Source organism: Sorghum bicolor, chromosome 6 (assembly GCF_000003195.3).
Source record: "Sorghum bicolor cultivar BTx623 chromosome 6, Sorghum_bicolor_NCBIv3, whole genome shotgun sequence".
NCBI classification, from domain to species: domain Eukaryota; kingdom Viridiplantae; phylum Streptophyta; class Magnoliopsida; order Poales; family Poaceae; genus Sorghum; species Sorghum bicolor.
In genome coordinates, this window is record NC_012875.2 from 48,300,732 (window position 1) to 48,321,793 (window position 21,062).

The following is a 21,062-nucleotide window of genomic DNA, read 5'->3' on the forward strand; positions in this document are numbered from 1 at the left end:
AAGATCATACTTGGGAATACCAAAGTACAGTTGCCAATATTGCAATGCAATATTTTGGTATGAGGAACGCAATAAATATCATAGTGAACGAGCTAACAGACAAGTATTATATTCGAACTGCTGTAAATATGGCAAAATCAAAATACCTCCATTCAAAGAACCACCACAATTTCTTAAAAGGTTATTGGATTACAAAGGAGATGGATACTCGAGACATTTTATACAAAAGATACGACAATATAATAGTATGTTTGCTTTCACATCTATGGGAGGCAATATCGACAAAAATATTAATAAGGGAGAAGGACCCTATGTATTTCGAATAAATGGTCAAATACATCATCGCATAGGATCATTGTTGCCCGATACAAATAATAAAATACCTAAGTTTGCTGAGCTATATATATTTGATACAAAAAATGAGATCGAAAATAGAATACGGGCCTTAAGCAATGAAGATCCAGATGGAACAGATCTTAACCCAGCTATAATTGAAGGATTACAGAAAATGCTTGATGAATATAATCCTTTAGTGAAAGTATTTCGTCATGCACGTGATCTACTTGAAGAACATAAAGGTATTGATATTAGTATCCGAATCATTGGAGCCAATAAAGGCGATCAAATACAATACCAAATGCCACACCCAGAAGAACTAGCTATGTTAATTATAGGTGATCTAACACTGGAAAACTATAAAAGGGATATAATTGTTAGTACCCGAACCAAGACACTACAACATATATCTATATTTCATCCAGCATATATGCCATTGCAATATCCGTTATTATTCCCTTATGGAGAAAGAGGATTTCAACTAGGCATAGAATATCATGAAGAAACAAGAAATCGAAGAAATCAAACAACTCAGCAAAAAAGAAACACAGTAACAATGCATGAATTTTTTAAATACCATATGCACTACAGACATAACCAACCAAACCCATATTTATGCTATGGACGATTATCAAAACAAGCAATCGTAGATGCAAGAGCAATGGAAGATGAGGATAGACTTCAATTCATTGCAAGAAATCAAAAAAAATTAAGAGCTGAATGTATACAGGGAATATTTGATGCAATAGAGAAAGGAATAGATGAAGGAAATCAAATAGGAAAAAGAGTTCTATTACCCTCTAGCCACGTTGGTTGTAGACGTTATGTAATACAAAATTATCATGATGGTATAGCTATATGTCGTGTATATGGACCACCGGATCTTTTCATAACATTCACATGTAATCCCAAATGGCCAGAAATATCGCTAGCAATATTAAATGGCGAGCAACCTAATGATAGACCTGATATTATAGTGCGTGTATTTCATATCAAACTACAACAATTATTAAATGACATACGCTCAGGCACGCTCTTTGGTCCTATATTAGCAATACTATATTCTATAGAATTCCAGAAAAGGGGTCTACCGCATGTTCATATCTTAGTTTGGGTGGAAAAAAATGGAAACGAAGTGACAATTGAGAATATTGACACCTGGATAACTGCTGAAATACCTGACCCCAGAAAAGATCCTTTGGGCTATATACTTGTATCTGAACACATGATGCATGGACCATGCGGAGAAAAAAACTGGGATTGCCCATGTATGAAAAAGGGGAGATGCTCTAAATTCTATCCTAAAGAATTTCAAGAAGAGACTACTTTCACAGATACAGGCTTCACAGTGTATCGAAGACGAGACACTGGTATTTTCATCCGAAGAGATGCCCACAACCTAGATAATACATGGGTAGTTCCACACAATCTAGAATTACTCAAGAAATACCAGGCACACATAAATGTAGAATATGTAAACAAGAGTAAAGTTTTAAAATACTTGTGCAAATATGTAAACAAAGGTCCTGACCAAGCAAAAATAATCTTTGAACGTATCAAAAAAGGTCAAGATGCACCCATTAATCAACAAACCAAAGATATTGATGAGATCAAAGAATATCTGGATTGTAGATATATATGTGAACAAGATGCACTCTGGAGATTACTTGGTTATGAGATACACTATCATTGGCCACCAGTTGAAAGATTACCTGTGCATCTACCACTGATGAATATAGTTAAATATAAAAAGGATACTAAACTAAGAGATGTAATTAATGATCCCAAAAATAAAAAAACAATGCTCACTGAATGGTTTAGTGCTAACAAAGAATATAATAGTGCAAAAGATCTTACATATTGTGAATTTCCACTTAAATGGAGATGGGATGAAACAAACAAGAAATGGATCAGACGTCAGCACGGGTTTAAAATAGGTAGATTATACTATGTGAACCCAACAGAAGGAGAACGATTCTATCTACGCATGCTCTTAATGATAGTAAAAGGTGCAACGTGCTATACTGACCTACGAACACATAATGGTATTATTTATGAAACCTTTAAAGAAGCTTGTGCAACACGAGGATTACTAACCGATGACAATGAGTGGTACAAGACATTTGAAGAAGCTACAAACTGGGCAACAGCTTCTCAACTACGAAGCTTATTTACAACAATGCTTACATTCTGTGAAATAAAGAATGAAAGAGAATTCTTCAACAAAAATTGGCAAAAAATGGTTGATGATATTGAGCAACAAGTAAAACACAAATATTATCCAATTGAATATATCCCAACTCAAACTGAACTACAAGATTTATTACTAGAAGAATTAGAAGAAATTTTTTCAAGGAACGGACAACAGATAAATAATTATAATCTCCCACGTAGATCAATATATCATGAATTTGATACTAACAATCGATTAATTCAAGAGGAAATGAACTATGATGTCCAATATCTAGAAAAAGAGGCAAATAAATTATACACACAGCTAAATAAAAGTCAAAAAGAAGCTTTTCATCAAATAGTTGAAAGTGTACTAAATAACAAATCAAGGTTTTACTTCATCTCCGGCCATGGAGGAACTGGAAAAACTTTTCTGTGGAATACAATTGTATCATATCTCAGAGCACAAAAGAAAATAGTACTAGCAGTTGCATCATCAGGGGTAGCTTCTTTGTTACTCCCAAATGGTCGTACAGCCCATTCAAGATTCCGAATACCCATTGAAACAGATGACATATCCATATGTGATATAAAACAGGGAACAAAACTTGCTAAGCTAATTATAGAAACTTCTCTCATAATATGGGATGAAGCTCTAATGACAAACAAACAATGCTTTGAAGCATTTGATAGATCACTAAGAGATATAATGTCTGAAATCAATAAAGAAGCTAGTGACATACCATTTGGAGGGAAGGTCGTTGTTCTAGGTGGAGATCCTAGACAAATACTTCCTGTTATAGAAAATGGCTCAAAGTCACAGATCATAAATGCTTCAATTATCAAATCCTACCTATGGAAAAACGTAAACACTGTATATCTAAATGAAAACATGCGACTAAAACAGATAAATCAAAGTAGTGCTGAATACAAGGAGTTAGAGTCTTTCAATGATTGGATGCTAAGCATTGGCGATGGAACAATCAAAGGGACATCTGATACTGATAAGGCCTCTGATTCTGTGCTAATAGAAATATCAGAAGAACTACTGGTACAAACTACAGGGGATAAAATAAAAGCATTGGTAGAGTCCACTTATCCAGATTTTCAAGAAAATTTTCAACGATTAGACTATGTGAAAGAAAGAGCTATACTAGCAACTACCAATGAAATTGTTGATGAAATAAATAATTACATGATAAAATTACTCCCTGGCTTAGAAAAAGAATATTTCAGTGCAGATAGTATATCAAAATGCTCAGATACATATAACGATGCCAATATTTTATATCCCGTTGAATATCTTAATACACTCAATCCTAATAACTTTCCACCTCATAAACTACTACTAAAAATTGGTGTCCCAATAATGCTATTGAGAAATCTCAACCAGAGCTTAGGCCTATGCAATGGGACGAGACTAATAGTGACTAATCTAGGGGATAATATTATTGAAGCTGTTATAATTACAGGAACACATGCTGGATATAAAACATATATACCGAGAATAAATCTAACGACAAGATCATCCCATTGGCCCTTTACGTTAAATCGCCGTCAATTTCCAATTAAAGTTTGTTACTCTATGACTATTAACAAGAGCCAAGGACAAACACTATCAAAAGTAGGAATATATTTAAAAAAACAAGTATTTACGCATGGACAGCTATATGTTGCAGTGTCACGTGTTACAAGCAAGAAAGGTCTAAAAATATTAATAGAAAATGAGAATGGATCTTGTGGATCAAAAACAAAGAATATAGTATACAAAGAAGTACTCCAATCAATATAGTTTACATAACTGAAAAATATTCTGGATAATTACATTTAATAGAGATAACTCCTGTAGTCTCATATGATCTAATCAAAGCGACACAACACACCCGTTTACAATACAATTACATTATCTTTGTTCAAGAATATCAATAACATAAATTTTTAAATTTGCAGGTACATTGGTAAACTACAGACATGGAGGTTTAGCTTAAATGGAAGTTTTATGTTTCACATGAGGTGTCATCTTCAGCCAAGTCACTACGGAAATTCATTCATGGTTGCTTTTTATGACATGAATTTGTTCCATACAAAAGAAAACTGGGCAATTACTATATAGTTTCCTGGCTCTTGAGCTTGCCTCCCATCAGTTCTCAAGAATGCCGTATACAAACTACAAAGAAGAAACAAGAGTCGTACCAGACAGTGGAGGTGAACAGTGCCTTTGCAGTTTATCTGTGCAACAAAGCAATGACCAATGCCCTGTCAAATATAAAATATTGGCTGCCAAGGTTGGTAATCGCCAAAGAATGAAGCTGTGACATACCACAATGGCCTACCATGGTGTTCACGACATTAGATCGAACACCTAACTGACATGACCCACGAGTGGGAGAGGCGTCACGCACCTGGAACTGTCCGCATCCCGCGTCGGGGAACCCGTCACGCCCGCACCGGCGAGCAGCTGCGCTGTGTCCAACTCACTATCCCGCCATGGCCGGGGGTCAGTGCGTGCCACCTCGCCCCACTGCGCCTTGCCGTGGCTGCCTCGCCGGACGGCCGCGGCCAGTACTAACAGGGGGCTAGAAGCTAGCGCCTATGGGCCTGCCCTGCCGCCGCTTGCTGAGAATAGGGCACCACACGCCAAGAGTTAAGAACAGAGAGAAACGAGATTGGAGGATTTTTTTAAGCAAGAACAGCCCAAGCCGAACGAAGGAGCACGGACGACATCGTGAGTGTATCGTGTACGCGCATTGCATAGTGGGCCACTGCCCACTGGGCCTTGCACCCTTGCCTCTTGCGAACCGGCCCTGAAGCAACAAAAGAAAAGAGGCCGCAAATGACTAGCCGTGGGCTGAGTTTTTACTCAAAAGATAGCGAATAGCTAGCTCTGGGCTGAGTTTTTAACTAGCAGTAGAAATACCATCGCAACATGCAAACCCCTCGGCTTCCGAGCTCAGGCTCCGGACACTTCCGGACCAATCGCCTCCCTTCACGTCTTAGGACGCATACGGCCCTTCGCCTTCCCATGCACGCGCCTACTACCCCCTTCCTGCCTTTTTCTACCAGGCGACAGCCAAAGTCTACTAAACACATCTTGCCGACGACCAATAGAATAAAAGCAGTAGCTTCAAACAGTCCAAGTTCCACCCAAGAAGAATTCCATAACAGCTAGGAGAACACAAGGTACTATCGAAATCTATATGTGTTTGTTCTTATTATGCTCTTTGCATTTTACTAGCCGGAGGTTCTTATGCTCTCAATCTATTGGTTCTTCTTTCCTGTTCTCTCTCTCCACATACTGTTTTCATTGGTTTCCCAATGCATGGCAGACTGAAACAAGATGATCGTTAATACACAGACCAAATAATAATACTGGATCATAAAGATAAAATTTTACCAAATAAAGGAACATCGTTTTGCCTTAACATTTGTGAATCTTTTGTCAATATTTTCTCTTTAAAATATTAGAACAAGTTGTGGACATGTCTTCTTCTCATTTTTTATCTTTGTTAATGGAGCCTGTAACCAGCTTTACCAAAAGTGAGATGGATGCATGGCCTCTTAGAAGCCGCATTGATGGCCCTTCATTATTCTTTCATAATTTTTTGTCTGCACTGGAACTCTAACATTTTTCTAAAAATAATTGCATATGAGCATTACACCATTATCAGAGATACAACCACGAAGACTGGATTACACCATATGTGTACGAATATCAAGAATGTGGGAATTCAGAGGTCCGAATGAGGAAAATGAAATCATACATCTTGATCTTGTTCTGATTGATAGCATGGTATTCTCCTAAGCTATATCTGATTGTTTCAGTAAAATCCTCAACATATTATTCTCTAGACTCAAGAAAATTTTATATTATATATAGTACAAAAAAAATGTCATTCTCATTTCCTTTCTGCTCTTAGGGTGTTTCAATCTATGCTGAGATCCCTCGAGATGCTGTACCCTACCTCAAACCATACTTGGAGGAAGGAAAAATTGTCTACATGAGCAAGATAACTGTGCAAACAGCTAAACCAGAGTACAGAGCTGTTGAAAACCCTTGCATGATCAAACTCAACAAGAGAACACAGATTCGTGATGCTCATAACCAACCACCAGATTTTCCAAAATACACCTTCTCACTAATCCCCATTGAGAAACTCCTAGATTATGCCAAAAGTAAAGAACGTTTTTTAGGTAAACTAATATTCTATTTTCACATAAATTTATTTAATACTACTACTTTTAGTTCTATTCCAAAAGTACCTATATACTTGTTGCTACCTGTTCAGATGTTATTGGCAGAATCACGGGAGTTTCAAATGCAGCGATGGTTTCTACAAGTTCAGGGGACTCAATGATGCGAAGAGTAGTGCACTTACAAGATTTAAAGTACGATCATTTCTACTTTTTTTCTTACATTACTATGTAAACAAATTTTTAGTGTCCAATATCACACTAATTTCTTACCTCATTGCCAGAGGAAGCACGATCGAACTATCGTTATCAGGGAAAAGAGCCATAGAGTTTGATGGAGAAACTATTCTACAAGTTGGACAAGAACACCATGTCATCGCCATATTTGTTGGTACATTAATGAAAACCTACAAAAATGACTACAAGTTTCTTAGTGGCACATCTGCTTGTCGATGGTACATTAACCAAAATGATATTCCTGAGATCAAAGCTTTTCAGAGATGGTATAATACTCACACTTATTCCAGTAATCATTCTTTAATATATTCTAAAATTTTGATATATGATATGATAAACAGTTTACCAGCAGAAGCAATTCCTATTCAAAAATTGTATCTACGAGGTGCAGATGATACCCAACAGAATTTTGAGAAAAGAACTATGCTTCAGCTCAAAGATGTCGATCCTTTTACTGAAAGGGTAATTATATTATTCTTATTTTATTATTTTACAGCCTATATAATTAAGTACATCCAACTGAATTTCTATCTCCAAAAATTATGAACATAACTTACTAATGGTTATGTTATTTTTTAACTTATACTAAACTGATCATATCAATTTAGTAGAATTTCATTAAATTGAATTTGACAAGTAATATTAACTACACATTATCTGCAGGCCATAAATTACGAATGCACAGCAACTATTGTGGGAATTACGGAGCAACAGACATGGTGTTACCAAGCTTGCAAAGCTTGCAACTCTAGGATAAAACCATTTGGTCAAACTTATCAATGCACAAAACAGGATTGTCCATCCATACAATTCGAGTGGAAGTAAGTCTATTGCATCTATAATAAATTTTCCATTATTAGGATGTAGAATAATATATAATCGTAAACAGGTAATAATATCTACATGTGATCTTTGCAGATATAAAATACCCTACATTGCGAGTGATGAAACATATAGTCTTGAGTTCATGTTTTTTGAAAAGAAAGGAACAGAACTGATTGGGAAAAGTGCTGAAACTCTCCGGAAGAAGTATAACGAGAAGGATATTCCACCTGAAATTTCCTCATGGATTGGCCACAAGTTTATCTTCTTGGTTAAAATTTTACCTAACAAAAGCATTGGCGCTGATGATCCTTCATTTGAAGTTATAAGGATAAAGGAAAAACTTGGAAAACAATCAATTATGCCAGTATCGAAGACAGGCAAAAGCAAACCAGCTATCTCAACCTTAGCATATGAAGGAATAGAAGAAAACTTACCTCTGTTGATACCAATAACTTCTAAAAAAATAGATGGTCAGGTATATTACTATTCACTTCATGTCTTCTCATTCCTTGGTGTTATACTGCATAGTTATACTATCCACAGCAGAAAATTACAGATTCTTAAGTAATATAACAGCTAGATAAAATTAAGTAGATAATTCAATAATATATATTGTATTTAGTTCATTTCAAGATTTTAATTTCTACAGGCTTCATCATCGCAAGCACAAACCTTTGGAGATATTCAAGATATGGACATTGAACAAACAACTACTGAGTCTGACAATTCCAGCAAGCTTGATACTCAGGACATACAAGCTGATAACTTGGTATGTTTCCTACTGATGCATTTGCATATCAAGATTTAGTATTCATTATTATTATATACTTATTGTTTTATTTAAAAAGGAAATAAATAAGGAAAACGAAGATGAGCAACAGAAAAAATCCAAAAAGCCACGCCTTCAAGAAAAAACAAAAAAATGAGGTGAGTACGGAATCATACACAAATTACCTCTAGCTCAAAATACATCTTCTCACTTATTTATCGATCTGCTAGAGACATCAAAAATCTTTCTTCCAACTTTTTTCACTACGATCCCACCATCATTTTAATTTTTTTTCCACAGGTACGCTGATGTCCGAAGCTGCTGAGTAAAGATTGAAGACAGACAAATCTTTTGGTTTACATATAAACTACACTTAACTAGGCTTCATATAAGTTTCGGCCTCCTTTTGGAAATAGAATGTATCCCTTGCTAAAATGATCTTTCGCTATATTTTGTAGTGGCACATATAACTTTATATATTATGTACTTGCCACATATTCAGTAGATTACCTATGATATGTAGTTGCCACATGTAATAGATTTGTTAGGAGCTCAATCAAAACTTGAATAAATAGAGCTCCTCAACAATCTATCTATCTATATGTATATATATGGACTTCAGTAAAGTAGAACCCACTTCTATATATCCAAGGCTATAACCCACGCATCCCTGCTCTGGTCTACCTTGTGTATGTTGCCTGTTGACTTTTTTCAATGCTTTTTCTAAAAAATTTTCTTCATCCTGCATCCCAAAGTAATGATCTACTAGCATGCTCTAGGGTGTCTTAAATCTCAAAAATTAGAAAGAAATTATTGTGATTTTCTATTTACAAAATTTGCAAGCTAAACCTCAAGCTAAGATTCTGTCTTGTATACCAACGTACTATCACTATTTAGATTATTTGTTTTGTGATACGAACTTAAGCACACATGCTTCTTTAATAGGAGTTTGATCTGCACTATTTCTCACTCTACTTTATCCACATCTCCACACCATGGTCATCCTTCGTATACCATAAGTTGGTTCTCATCGAGGGCGCGGCAAAGCCGCGCCGGTGTTTCTAGTGTGACTCGATCTGGTTCGTCGCTGGCTCCCTGCATTGTTTGGTGCCCCAGTAGATTGTTTGAGAATGTAAAGGCTACAAGCCCAAAGCCCACGTCGCCAGGCCCAAATATGCATTAGTCCAACACGCTCTAATTGCATTATTTTACAAATTAGACTATTTCGTGTAGTTTTTTTTTTTCTTGGTAAGGGCTAGCGAGCGGTCTCATATGGGAACATGCATTTAATAACTTTGCTGCCTTTGATGTAATTCAGAATCATCATTCCTGTAATTTGTTAGCCATAGCCCAACTTGGGGCAAGTTTGAGTCAGGGTACTGATCCGGTGCTGGACATTATTCGTTTTGTATAACGACATTTGTAGCCAAAGATTTGGCACTTGTTTATGAGAAATGAAGATATCTTCCTGTTCTTCTAAAAAATAATCGATATTATACTGAGATATGTTTTCTCTCTCTTCCAGAAATGAACTAGGAGCCAGTGAAACTAGAAAGCTGGCTTTACTGGTTTCAGCTCCTCCAAACCAATCCGAGCTAAAAAAAAAAAAGTCTACCAAACAAGCTTTCAATCAAAAGCTCTTCCAAATATGTAGACGCAAGAACGGCTTATGAAACCAAAAACAAGTAAAAACGATAAAGCCGATTTTCACCTAAAAGTAGAAGCCGCAAAAAAATATGGTCATTTCTGGTTTCACCATTTTTGGAAAAGCATAAACTTTGCTAGAGCCGTACTAGCGCACATGTCCGTGTGTTGTAATGGAACGTACAATTGTTGTGTCATTTGTTCTGCTACATTAAAATTCAAATCTTTATTGATGCAAGTTTTATGTCAAACTCATATATAATTTGACTGATTGTTGGTCACAGATTGTAAAATTTGTCTTTTTTCCTATACTAAATATGTTTATTATTCTAAAAAATATGCAATATTTCTCATAGTTACTCCCTCTGTCCATAAATAAATGCACATCTTATTTCCTGAGAAGTTAAAATCATTTTAAATTTGATCAAATATATAGAAATATATACTAATATTTAGCATATGTAATATGTATCATTAGATTGAGCATGAAATATACTTTCAGAATATACTGATTTGTAAATACAAATGTTAATATTATTTGATATATTTCCTCCCAGGCACACCCAACACGCACACATCTCCTCCCTCCCTCCCCCTCCAGCAGCGGCAGCATCGACGAGGAAGGCGGGTTTCTCCTCCTCCAACTCTTGATCTGCGAGTTAGAGTTCTGGTGAGCTTCCCCATCCCCACCCCCTCTCTCTCCCCTCTCGTCTTTCCTAACTCTGGTGGGCTTAGGTGGGAAGGTTTGGAGGGGAGATGAAGGCTCGCTAGGTGGTGGGATGGCTGGAGCACTACTATATAAAACTTTTATGAGGCAGATGTTTTTTATTTTTGGAGGCAGGCAAGGCCAACCGCCTCTAATGAAAGGTCACAGCTGTGACCTATGGAGGCGGTTTCTTTGCTCGACTCCATAAATTAAATTAAAATAATAAAATAAAGTAGTTGAGCCCAACACCAGCCCATATAGGTCCAATGTCAAGCCCAGCCATGCTCATACAGTGCATTGCTAATGCTACCAGCATGGAGTTAGCACAACTTTTAGATGCAAGGAGAGAAAATAACTATTTTCGTACTACTAGTAGTAGTCTACAATGTTGTAAATACGAAAGTATTTGAAAAAGATATCGGCGTACTACCTCGATCATCAATTGTCATCCTGCGTAGAACAACTCAAGTTCTACAAGGAAAGACATAAGATAACTACTTACATACTACTAGTAGTTTACTGCTTTGAAAATACTAAGGCATATGGAAAAGAATATTGTAGTGACACTGCCTTATTAACTTCCGGCCTGCATAGCTAGCATAACGCAGGCTCAAAAAAGATCGGATGATAACTATTTCAGTATTAGTCCTAGTGATGCAATGTGTTATAAATACTAAAATAATAACTGAAAAGGTATTGGAAAAAATATTGTAACAAACACAGTGAATAGGTTTGCAATTATAGCCACAACCCGGGGCGGATCTAGGGGGGGGCTAGGGGGCTCTAGCCCCCCTATAGCTGGTGTATCAATGGAAATATGAGGAGGGTGAGGGAGAAAAAGAGATGGAGGAAAGAGAAAAATGAAGAGAGAGGAGGAAGAAGAAGAGATCAGCATATGCCCTCACTCTCCTACCTATTGGATTCGCTTTGAGAAGTGTGCAAACACACATCTCAATGCGAAACTGCTTTGAGATGTGTGTTTGCACACTTCTCAAAGCGAATCCAATGGGTGGGAGAGTGAGGGCATATGCCCTTAAAGGTAAAAAACTGCGTCCTCAGCACCCCTTCAGTCCTGTTCTGCATCCGCCACTGTCCGCAATCGTAACCAAAACACTACTAATCACGCTTAATATAGTGCACTACTACCTACGTGGAGTACAACTCAGGTTGTAGATGGATGGAGAGAGAAGATATACTTAGGCCTTGCTTAGTTCGCGAAATTTTTTGGCTTTGGCTACTCTAGCACTTTCGTTTGTATGTGACAATTATTGTCCAATTATAGAGTAACTAGGTTCAAAAGATTGGTCTCGCAAATTACAGTCAAACTATGCAATTAGTTTTGTCTACATTTAATGCTCCATACATGCGTACAAAGATTCGATGTGATAGGAAATCTTGAAAATTTTTGGGAACTAAACAAGGCCTTAAGCACTACTAGTAGCTTACAATGTTGTAAATATGTATGAAAATAAATATTGGTGCACTCCTTATAGTTGTTTTTCTGCTGAATCCAACAGAACCTCTACCAAACAGTTTTTTCTAAGACAAGTAATTCTCCACTAATTATATGAAGCGATTCTCTGAAATAAACTAAGAGACCTGTATAGAGCATTTTACTCAGGTTCTAGAAGAAAGCAGATAAAAAGATAACTACTTCCTATTAGGGCAACCCCGACATAGGCATATATATGCTAACTGTGGTCTCAGACACCCATCGTTTGTAACTTTGATAGTAATTTTTGTCATGTGCTTGCTCTCTCACAACGCGCTCCAAGGTGTATGCTCTAGTTTTTTTTGGTCAGTCAGAAGCTATTGCAGCTCCGCTCCAAGCCTCCAAGGTGTATGGTCCAGTTTTTTGTCAGCCGAAGCTACTGCAGCTACTACATGATCCTCTGACGACAGTCCGCGAAGCGTACACCCATGATTATTTGGACGCTAAACACTGACACGGATGATGAAGCTAATGTACACGCTGTAGCGTTGGGGGTGGCCTTAGTAGTCCAATGTGTTTTTAATATTTTTTTAAAAATATATATTGGACAAAATATTGCAACAAACATCGCTAAGCAACCAAGGCATGCATTCTCGCATGAAGCAAACAGTGTATAACAAGGCCTAGTTTACGAAAATTTTTAGATTTCGCTACTGTAGCATCTTCGTTTATATTTAATAATTACTGTCTAACTATGGACTAACTACGCTTAAAAGATTTGTCTGGTAAATTACAGACAAACTATATAATTAGTTTTTTTATTTATATTTAATGTTATATGTATGTGCTCAAAAAATTTATGTGATGTGGAATCTTAATTTTTTTTTTGAAACTTAAACAAGCCCTACGGCTGGGTAGTTTGTTTCACTTTCACGGTTTCAGCTTGTCACATGCACGTCCGTCCGTACGCCTAAATTTCCAGGAGGCGGCCTCTCTAAGGCCCTGTTTAGATATGAAAATTTTTGGCCCAAACAGCAAAAAATTTGTGAATTTTGGACTTGGGAACTAAACAGGGTCCAAAAATTTTTGGGCTAAAATTTTGGCCTGCAAGGCCTGGAACTGTGCACTCACTCCCAAGCAGAGCCCACCAATCCGCCTTTTAATCCCGATCCGCCAGCGGCCCCCTCATTTCCGCATCCTCCCTCAAACCCTAGCCGCATTCGTCCCGTCTCCTCCCGTCTCGCCATCCTCCCGTCTCCCCCGCGAACAAACCCTAGCCGCCCAATCCACGCCGCCGCCCCGCTTCTCGGCCACATCCTCCGAATCCATGGACGGATCCCACGGCGACTGCTTCACCGGTGGTCACTACGCCGACGAAGAGGTGTTCGGCGTCCATGATGCCGCCATGCCAGACGCCCCCCAAGATCCGCCGTTGACGAACGACGGCGCCGGCAGCAGCAGCTTCCTTAACCCGCGGCTTGCCTCTCTGGACATCAACTACGGCTCGGACTGGACTCCAATGGGGTTAGGTCAGCCCGTTCCCCCTCGATCCGCTTCCCGTTCATTGAGTTTCAACCCTCCTCGCCGCGTTGACTCCCCACTCCCCGATGGCCGCCCTTTTCAACCGTCTTCGTCCCGGATCCCCTGGCTCCCTAGCGGATCTGGGGGAGGCGTTTCTTCCCCGGGCGGATACGGCCACTTCGAGCCTCCAGCGGCGCCGGGGATGACTTTCGTTCCCGGCGGTTCCAGTGGTCGAAGGTCAGCTGTTGGAGCGGGTAGCCCACGCATGGGTCGTGCTGCCCGTTCCCGGGGAGCAAGGCCAGGAGGAGAAGTCCTCCCCGGCACGGACGGCTTCCGATATCCGGTAAAAATCTTGCATTTCTTTTTTTTTGTTGTCGTGTAAATTGTCATGAATGCTTTACTGTACTTATTCTATTATTGTGTACAATGTCATGCATGTTATAGTGTAGATTGTCATGCCAGTTTTAGTGTTATTGTTCTTTGTATTGCGAATCTGGGTTCTTCTATTCTTTTCTGCGCTATTGTTGCACCTGAAGTAGTTCTCTGGTCTAGGTTTTAAAACACAAAGGTAGTTGGGATCCGGCGCGACTCCGCGTATTTATTGACGTGTACCACGCTCAAATTAAAAATGGCAACTACAACAATGGAGTCATGAGCGTTGCTGGGTGGAGAGACATCAAACATAGGTACTTCTTGGCTACTGGGTTAGTTCACGAGAAGGACCAGTTTAGTAGTAAGCTACAAGATCTGAAGGCTGAGTGGAGGATATGCAAGGCTCTGCGCAAGGCTTCTGGCCTGGGAGGTAGTGGCAACACAATTGAAGCTGATGATGCTTGGTGGGAGAGGGAGACGAAGGTACTCTCCAATTAATTTAGGTTTATAATAGAAGACTATGCTTGCAGTCTTACAAGAATATGATTGTTGTTCTAGGGGAAGAAGGCATTGATGAAGATAAGGGATCAAGGAATGCCTGACTACATTGGTCAGCTTGATGACATATTTGAAGGATGGACAGTTGATGGCTCAACTGCATACAGGCCTGGTACTGGTGCAGAGACTGGTGCCATCCCCTTAGATGATTCCGATGACGAGGCGCAGCATGATGAACAACAAGATGTTCAAGCACCTGGAAGCCAAGGGTATGGCACACCTGGAAGCCAAGGATATGGAACACCTGGAAGCCAAGGAAGAAAGAGGCCTTCTAGCAGCAGTCCTTCTGTCTCCAGCCCTAGCAAGAAGACTAAGAGCTCCACTGCTAGGTCGTGGGAGACTCATCAGCGTGAAGCCAATGACATTGAGAGGCAGAAGGTTAACTTGTTTGGTTCCATCCTAGAGATGCAACACAAGAGAAATGAGCGGCACCAGCATAAACGTTCATCTTTGTCAAAGGAAGAGAAGGTCGAGAAGGCGTATGACATTGCACTGGGTATGGGAATATCTGCACATACCAAGACGTCCTTCCTTGCCATCAGGAAGATCTGCCACAGTGAGGTTGAACTGGCCATCTTCCTATCTTGCAAGGACGATGAGGCCAGGTGGATCATCATCAACGAAAACCTCCCGGTGGATGACTAGTACCCCTGCTTAATTGTAGTTCATGAAGTTAGTCTTAATGCTGGTAGCTTTTGTGTTATTTATTTGGTTTGGTTTAGGGTTTAGGGAACCTTTGGCATCATCATCTTTGTGAACTAATTCCCATCATGCGGCGTCACTTTGGGGTTGACTTAGGATCTTTTGCAGGAAATTGTTATCTGAACCTTTTGCACTACCATTTAGCTTATTGTTGAATTTCAATGTTCTGTTGCATGGCCATCGAGCTATGTGAATCTATTTGGGTGGATGGTTTGGGACATCATATCATTTGAGAAAGGGGGCTGACCAGATTATGTGATTTCACAGGGTAGTGAAGACCTTGAAGTGATCAGTGATGCTGAACCAGAAGATGATGACCACAGTTCGGATCTAAGCGATGAATTCGACGAGGCCATTGAAAACATGATACTGATTGAGCTCATGTCTAGTCGTGCAGTTCAAAGCAGTGGTATGTTAGAACAAGCCCTTCATATTGATAAGTATTTGAATAGACGCCCTTATAGGATCCCTAAGTTGCCTGGACTAGAGTGGGTCATGGATAATCTCCATGACCCTGAGAGGTGCTACACCATGTTTAGAATGAACCCTGAAATGTTTCACAAACTGCATGAAGTCCTGACACAAACCTATGGCCTCAAATCCAGTAGGAAATCAACCTCTTTAGAAGCTCTAGGAATCTTCTTATGGATGCTGGGTGACTGTCAAAGTGTTAGGCAAGCTAAAGAAAGATTTGAGAGGTCTATGGGTACTATCTCTAGGCTATTCAACAAAGTGTTGGTATGTATGGATAGGTTGGCTGCTAACATCCTAAAACCTGTTGACCCTACATTCAGTACTATGCATGAGAGACTTAGGAGCCCTAGGTTCTATCCACACTTCAAAGACTGCATAGGGGCAATAGATGGAACCCACATACCAATGACTGTGCCTAGTAATATGTTTATCCAGTACTTGAACCGCAAGGGTAGAACAACTCAGAATGTCTTGGCTGTGTGTGACTTTGACATGAGGTTCAGTTTTGTCCTTGCTGGATGGCCTGGGTCTGCTCATGATATGAGGGTATTCAATGATGCAACATCAACATTCTCTGATCAATTCCCTCATCCACCTCTAGGTACATTCTTGTTAGGTCGCATGTTCATCCATGTTATCTCATTAGGCATGATTGTGATCATAGATATGATAATCTACGTACAGGCAAATACTATCTTGTTGACTCCGGATACCCAAACCGTGTCGGTTATCTAGCCCCATACAAGGGCACTAAGTACCATATGCAAGAGTATAGAACCGTCGGCCCTCAAGGTAAAGAAGAAATCTTCAACTTTACGCATTCATCTCTTAGGAATGTCGTTGAGAGGGCATTTGGCGTAATGAAAATGAAGTGGCGTATGCTGCGTGACATTCCCCCATACTCAACAGTAAAGCAAAGTATGATTATAGTCTCTTGTATGGCACTACACAATTTCATGAGGACTAGTGGAGTCCATGACAGACACTTTGAGCAGCTTAATAGGGATGCAAACTATGTGCCACCAGAGGCATTCGAATTTCAGCCAGAACCTGAGGTTGTGGAGGACGAGATGGATCAGATGAATCACTTTCGTGATTCAATCGCTACTGCTTTGTGCACTTCTGATTGAATGGTTTTGTCCGCATGAACAGTTTTGATCGAACTTTGCTTATTATGTTCGTCCTGGGTTGAGGACCGAGTGTGGATGTGTGAATAAGAGTTGTGAGTGATTGTGATTAAATACAATTGATGATGTTTATATATATGCGTGTGTTATTTCCTGTTAAGTGAAGAATGGATGTACACGTAAACAGTGCAGCCATGCAGCATGCAAAGCAACGTTTGCATGTGCATGCTTTTGCAAAGTGATCATTTAATGCCCTTACAGCTGTGCATGCAGTCCAGAATGTGTCAGAAAAAAATTTAACCAACTAAACACCTAAATTTTTTTGTCTGTGTCAGATTTCTGAGCTCAAAGTCTGACAACAAAAATTTTTATCACTTTGAGAAAAAAAATTGAATCTAAACATGGCCTAAACCGATCGGGGGCGATCCTCGCCTGCTAGCGCACCCACCGATCTCGCTCCCCCCAGTCTGGCGGTCCCCACCCCACCCCACCCGTCCCACCTTATTTGCGGCGGCGCCGGCGCGCGCTCTCCTCCTTCGCTACCGCTTTCCCGCACACACATCCCCGCCTGCGCGCGGGTCCCTTCTCTCTCTTCGCTTCCGATCCCTCTCCTCTCTCTCTCTCTCTCCTGGCAGAGATACTACGGTGCTAGAGTGCTAGAGGCTAGGCCCCACTGAGGTGAGGTGGGAGCGGGGGCTGATAGGTGCGTGCGTGAGAGGGTTGCCAGCTGAGCGCCTGAGCCTCCCTCCCTCCCTCCCTCCCTTTCCAACACCTCGATCGCCTCCGCTGCTCTCCCCTCTCTCGTGGCCTTTCTTGTTGCTCCAGGATTCTGGCGGTTACATAAAGGAAGGAGAAGAGCCCAGCAGCTCCGCTCCCTCCCTCTGCTCCACCTCCACGCCTCCACCGCCGTACCGTACCCGCGGATACTTCAGCTCATCTATCCCTGCAGACAAAGAGGTGAGATCGATCGATCCCTCCCCTCCCCCACCCACCCCCCTTCTTCCTCCTCCTCTCACCCTCTCTTCCCACCTCCCTGACGACAATCGATCGGTCGTCGAACCCTCGTCGTCTCGTCCCGCGCCGGTGGTAGCTGGGGCTAGGTTTCGCGGGGAGAAGCTATCTGCCGCCGCGCGCGCGAGCAGTAGGTCTGCGGCGGCACCACTGATGAAACCGCGCTCCGGCCTCCGGCTGCTAGCTGTGGTTCGTTGTGCTGGGGTTTATGCCCTCGCTTTGTGGATTGATTTGTTTTCGTTCGTTCGTCGTCGTCCTAAATTCGGATATTCCTATCAGCTTCTTCCTTGCGGTGCGTTGGTTGATTCAGTTCTTCTTGGGATTTGGGCGAGATCGGTTTCGTTTTGCTGCCTCCCTCCGCTCCTGTTTTTCTCATCTCTCTTGCACATGCTCTAGAGATAGTACTACTACTGAGGTGAGTAAGTAGAGCAGCGCGAGATTTTTTTCCCTATCCTCTTTTCAGTCGTCGTCGATCGATCGCCGCCAGTCCGGCCGCCGGCCGGTTCCTTTCCAGCTCCATCTTTTTTCTTTTAACCACCAGTGGGGTTTCTGGTTCCACACACACACACACACACACATGTACACCCATCTGCTCATCAGCTCTTCTGTCTTCATTTTCAATCTGAGCTCGCCGTCGTCGCAATGCAGTTTGCAGCTGATGAATGATATGGCTAGATCCTGCTGCTGGTGCTGGCGCTGGCGCTGGCGCTGGATCTGTTTTCTCCACTAGTATGGATGATTAGTTTCCTTGCTGCCGCTGGATTTCCAGCTCGATCGTTCTTTCCTATCTGCATGCATGCGCGGCCGGGTTACTTTCCTTTGAAGTATACATGGATCTCATGCATCAATCTGTTCCACTTCCATGTTTATGCATGACGAACGTTTCATTCCTCGTTTTTACTGATCTGCTTCCCGTTGCAATGATTCAGTAGTGCTTGAGATGCAGATCCTTGCCTTGCTTGCCGTTTTTCGCCCAGAAATTTAAACAGAAAGCACGATATTTTCTCATTAAGTGCTGCACATAGTGCTAGTATGGAGTACAGTACTTTCTACATGCAAAAATAATGCAGCCAGTCGTTCAGCTTCTTCTCTTGTGCAGACTGCAAAACAACTTCGTTGCTTTTCTTTCCCCAATTCTGCAGGGTGTGGTAGTGGTACCTAGCTGCCTGGAGTACAAGTACACTTCAGATAGGAGTAGTGGTTCTTATCTCTGGGATTCTGGTACTCTTTTCGCAGAAAAGAGGATACAAAGGCTGCAAGATCAGTATAGTTCAGTACATGGAATTTTTTCCTTTTCTACCACCATTTGACGTTTGTACTGCATTCTCTCAGTCTTGTGTGCAGTAAATATATAGGAGTATTAGGTGCCTTGGTGAGCCAGCAGCTGCTACCTCCCTATAGGCCGATGGCTACTTTCACTGATTCTCACACCATTACACCAATGTGTTTGCTTCACTGTCTCGCTGTGCACTGAGGTTAATTTTGATCTTCTCTTTTGGGTGGTTTGTAATTGGAAAGATTAATGTTGCACTTGTAGACTAGTAGTACTTTCTTGTTACACCTTGCCTATTATTTCATGCTTAGCTTTTTAATTTTACCAACTCAAGAATTCACTATACCTTTCTGCTACTATTTACTTCATTCTATTTATCTCAGGCTGTCACATGTGTTTTGCTCACTTTATTTTCTTCTCCAGGTGACAAAGGAGAAGGGACTGGTACTTCTCTCAGATCAGATGCATGGGGCCGGCCGGTGACCCTTGAGTTCAGGCCAGAGTCCGTTTCGGTTACTAGCTTTTGGCAGAAGGAAGGTGTGCTCGGCGGCGCCTCGATCGAAACAGATACAGCCACGCACCTGCCCACCCAGCACCCAGCAGCAGCAGCATAACTCCTCTCGCTCTGATCAGCAACGATCGACCTCACCATGAACTCACGAGCATACCAGTTCCAGCTCCAGGCTGCTGAGGCGGCGGCTCCAGTTGTTCATGCCGCAGAAGGCGGCGAGACGGAGGTCACCACGATGGCTCCTCCACTGCTCAAGATCGAAGCCCAAGGCACAGCGGCTGACGAGCCGGCGTCGCGCCAAGGCAGCGGCGGCCTTGCTCCGACGACGATGGGGACAATCGTCAACGCGGAGGCTTTGGCTACCAAGTGCCCTGAGTGCCCCAAGTGGTTCGCGTCGGAGAAGGCCATGTTCGGGCACCTGAGGAAACACCCGGAGAGGGGCTACAAGGGGGCCACCCGTCCGACGATGGCGACGGCCAGCGCTGCCGCCGCTGCTGCCGTGGTTGGGGACAAGAAGCCGACCAAGAAGGTGCCGCGGAAGCAGATCAACATGGCGGCGGTGGCGGCGGCGAAGGCGTGGGAGGAGGGCGAGCTCTCGACCAGGTGGCCAGCCTCGGTGAAGCGCGGGCGCACGCCCGTGGCGCCGGTGCAGGCGAGCAGCTGCAGCGAGGAGGAGGAAGCTGCGATGATCCTCCTGGAGCTGGCCTCCTCCAGCCGCACATCGTCCGAAACCCAGCAGCAGCAGTCTGTGGAACCGGCGCGTGCCCCCGACGCCGTCTCTGGCTACCAGATCCAGACGTCGGTTGTCGAGGAGCCCATGCTTCTGGACTATCCCGCAGGGCACCAGAGTCCGGAGGCGGCGGAGCAGCAGATCGTCCAACCGGAGAATGCCCTGGCGCTCAGCGCTGAGTCCCAGACGCCCGCGGTCAAGCAGGTCACGGACCTGGTGATTACCACAGAAGCTGTCCTGATCGTGGTCCCGGTGAACAACAAGCCCATCGTCTTCCCCAGCCTCGACTCTGGCGCCGCCGGCGACAAGAAGGCCACCAAGAAGCAGCGCCGGGTCACGAACCCCGAGCAGACAGCAGCATCGCCGCCGCCGCCAGAAGGAGGCGCCGTCGTCCGTACGCCGCCGGCGAGGCGCATACCGTCGCCGGCGTCCGACAAGAAGCACACGTGCCTGACCTGCGGAAAGTCGTTC

At 42.1% G+C, this 21,062-nt stretch overlaps 1 protein-coding gene across 1 annotated transcript; it reads left to right on the top strand.

Annotated features, from left to right (window-relative positions):
- LOC8073563 (replication protein A 70 kDa DNA-binding subunit D) lies at positions 6,567–8,839 on the top strand. Its single transcript, XM_021463608.1, has 8 exons — positions 6,567–6,699; positions 6,795–6,894; positions 6,984–7,202; positions 7,278–7,398; positions 7,600–7,757; positions 7,855–8,125; positions 8,411–8,530; positions 8,831–8,839. The coding sequence occupies exons 1-8, from the start codon at positions 6,567–6,569 to the stop codon at positions 8,837–8,839; spliced, it is 1,131 nt and encodes a 376-aa protein (XP_021319283.1).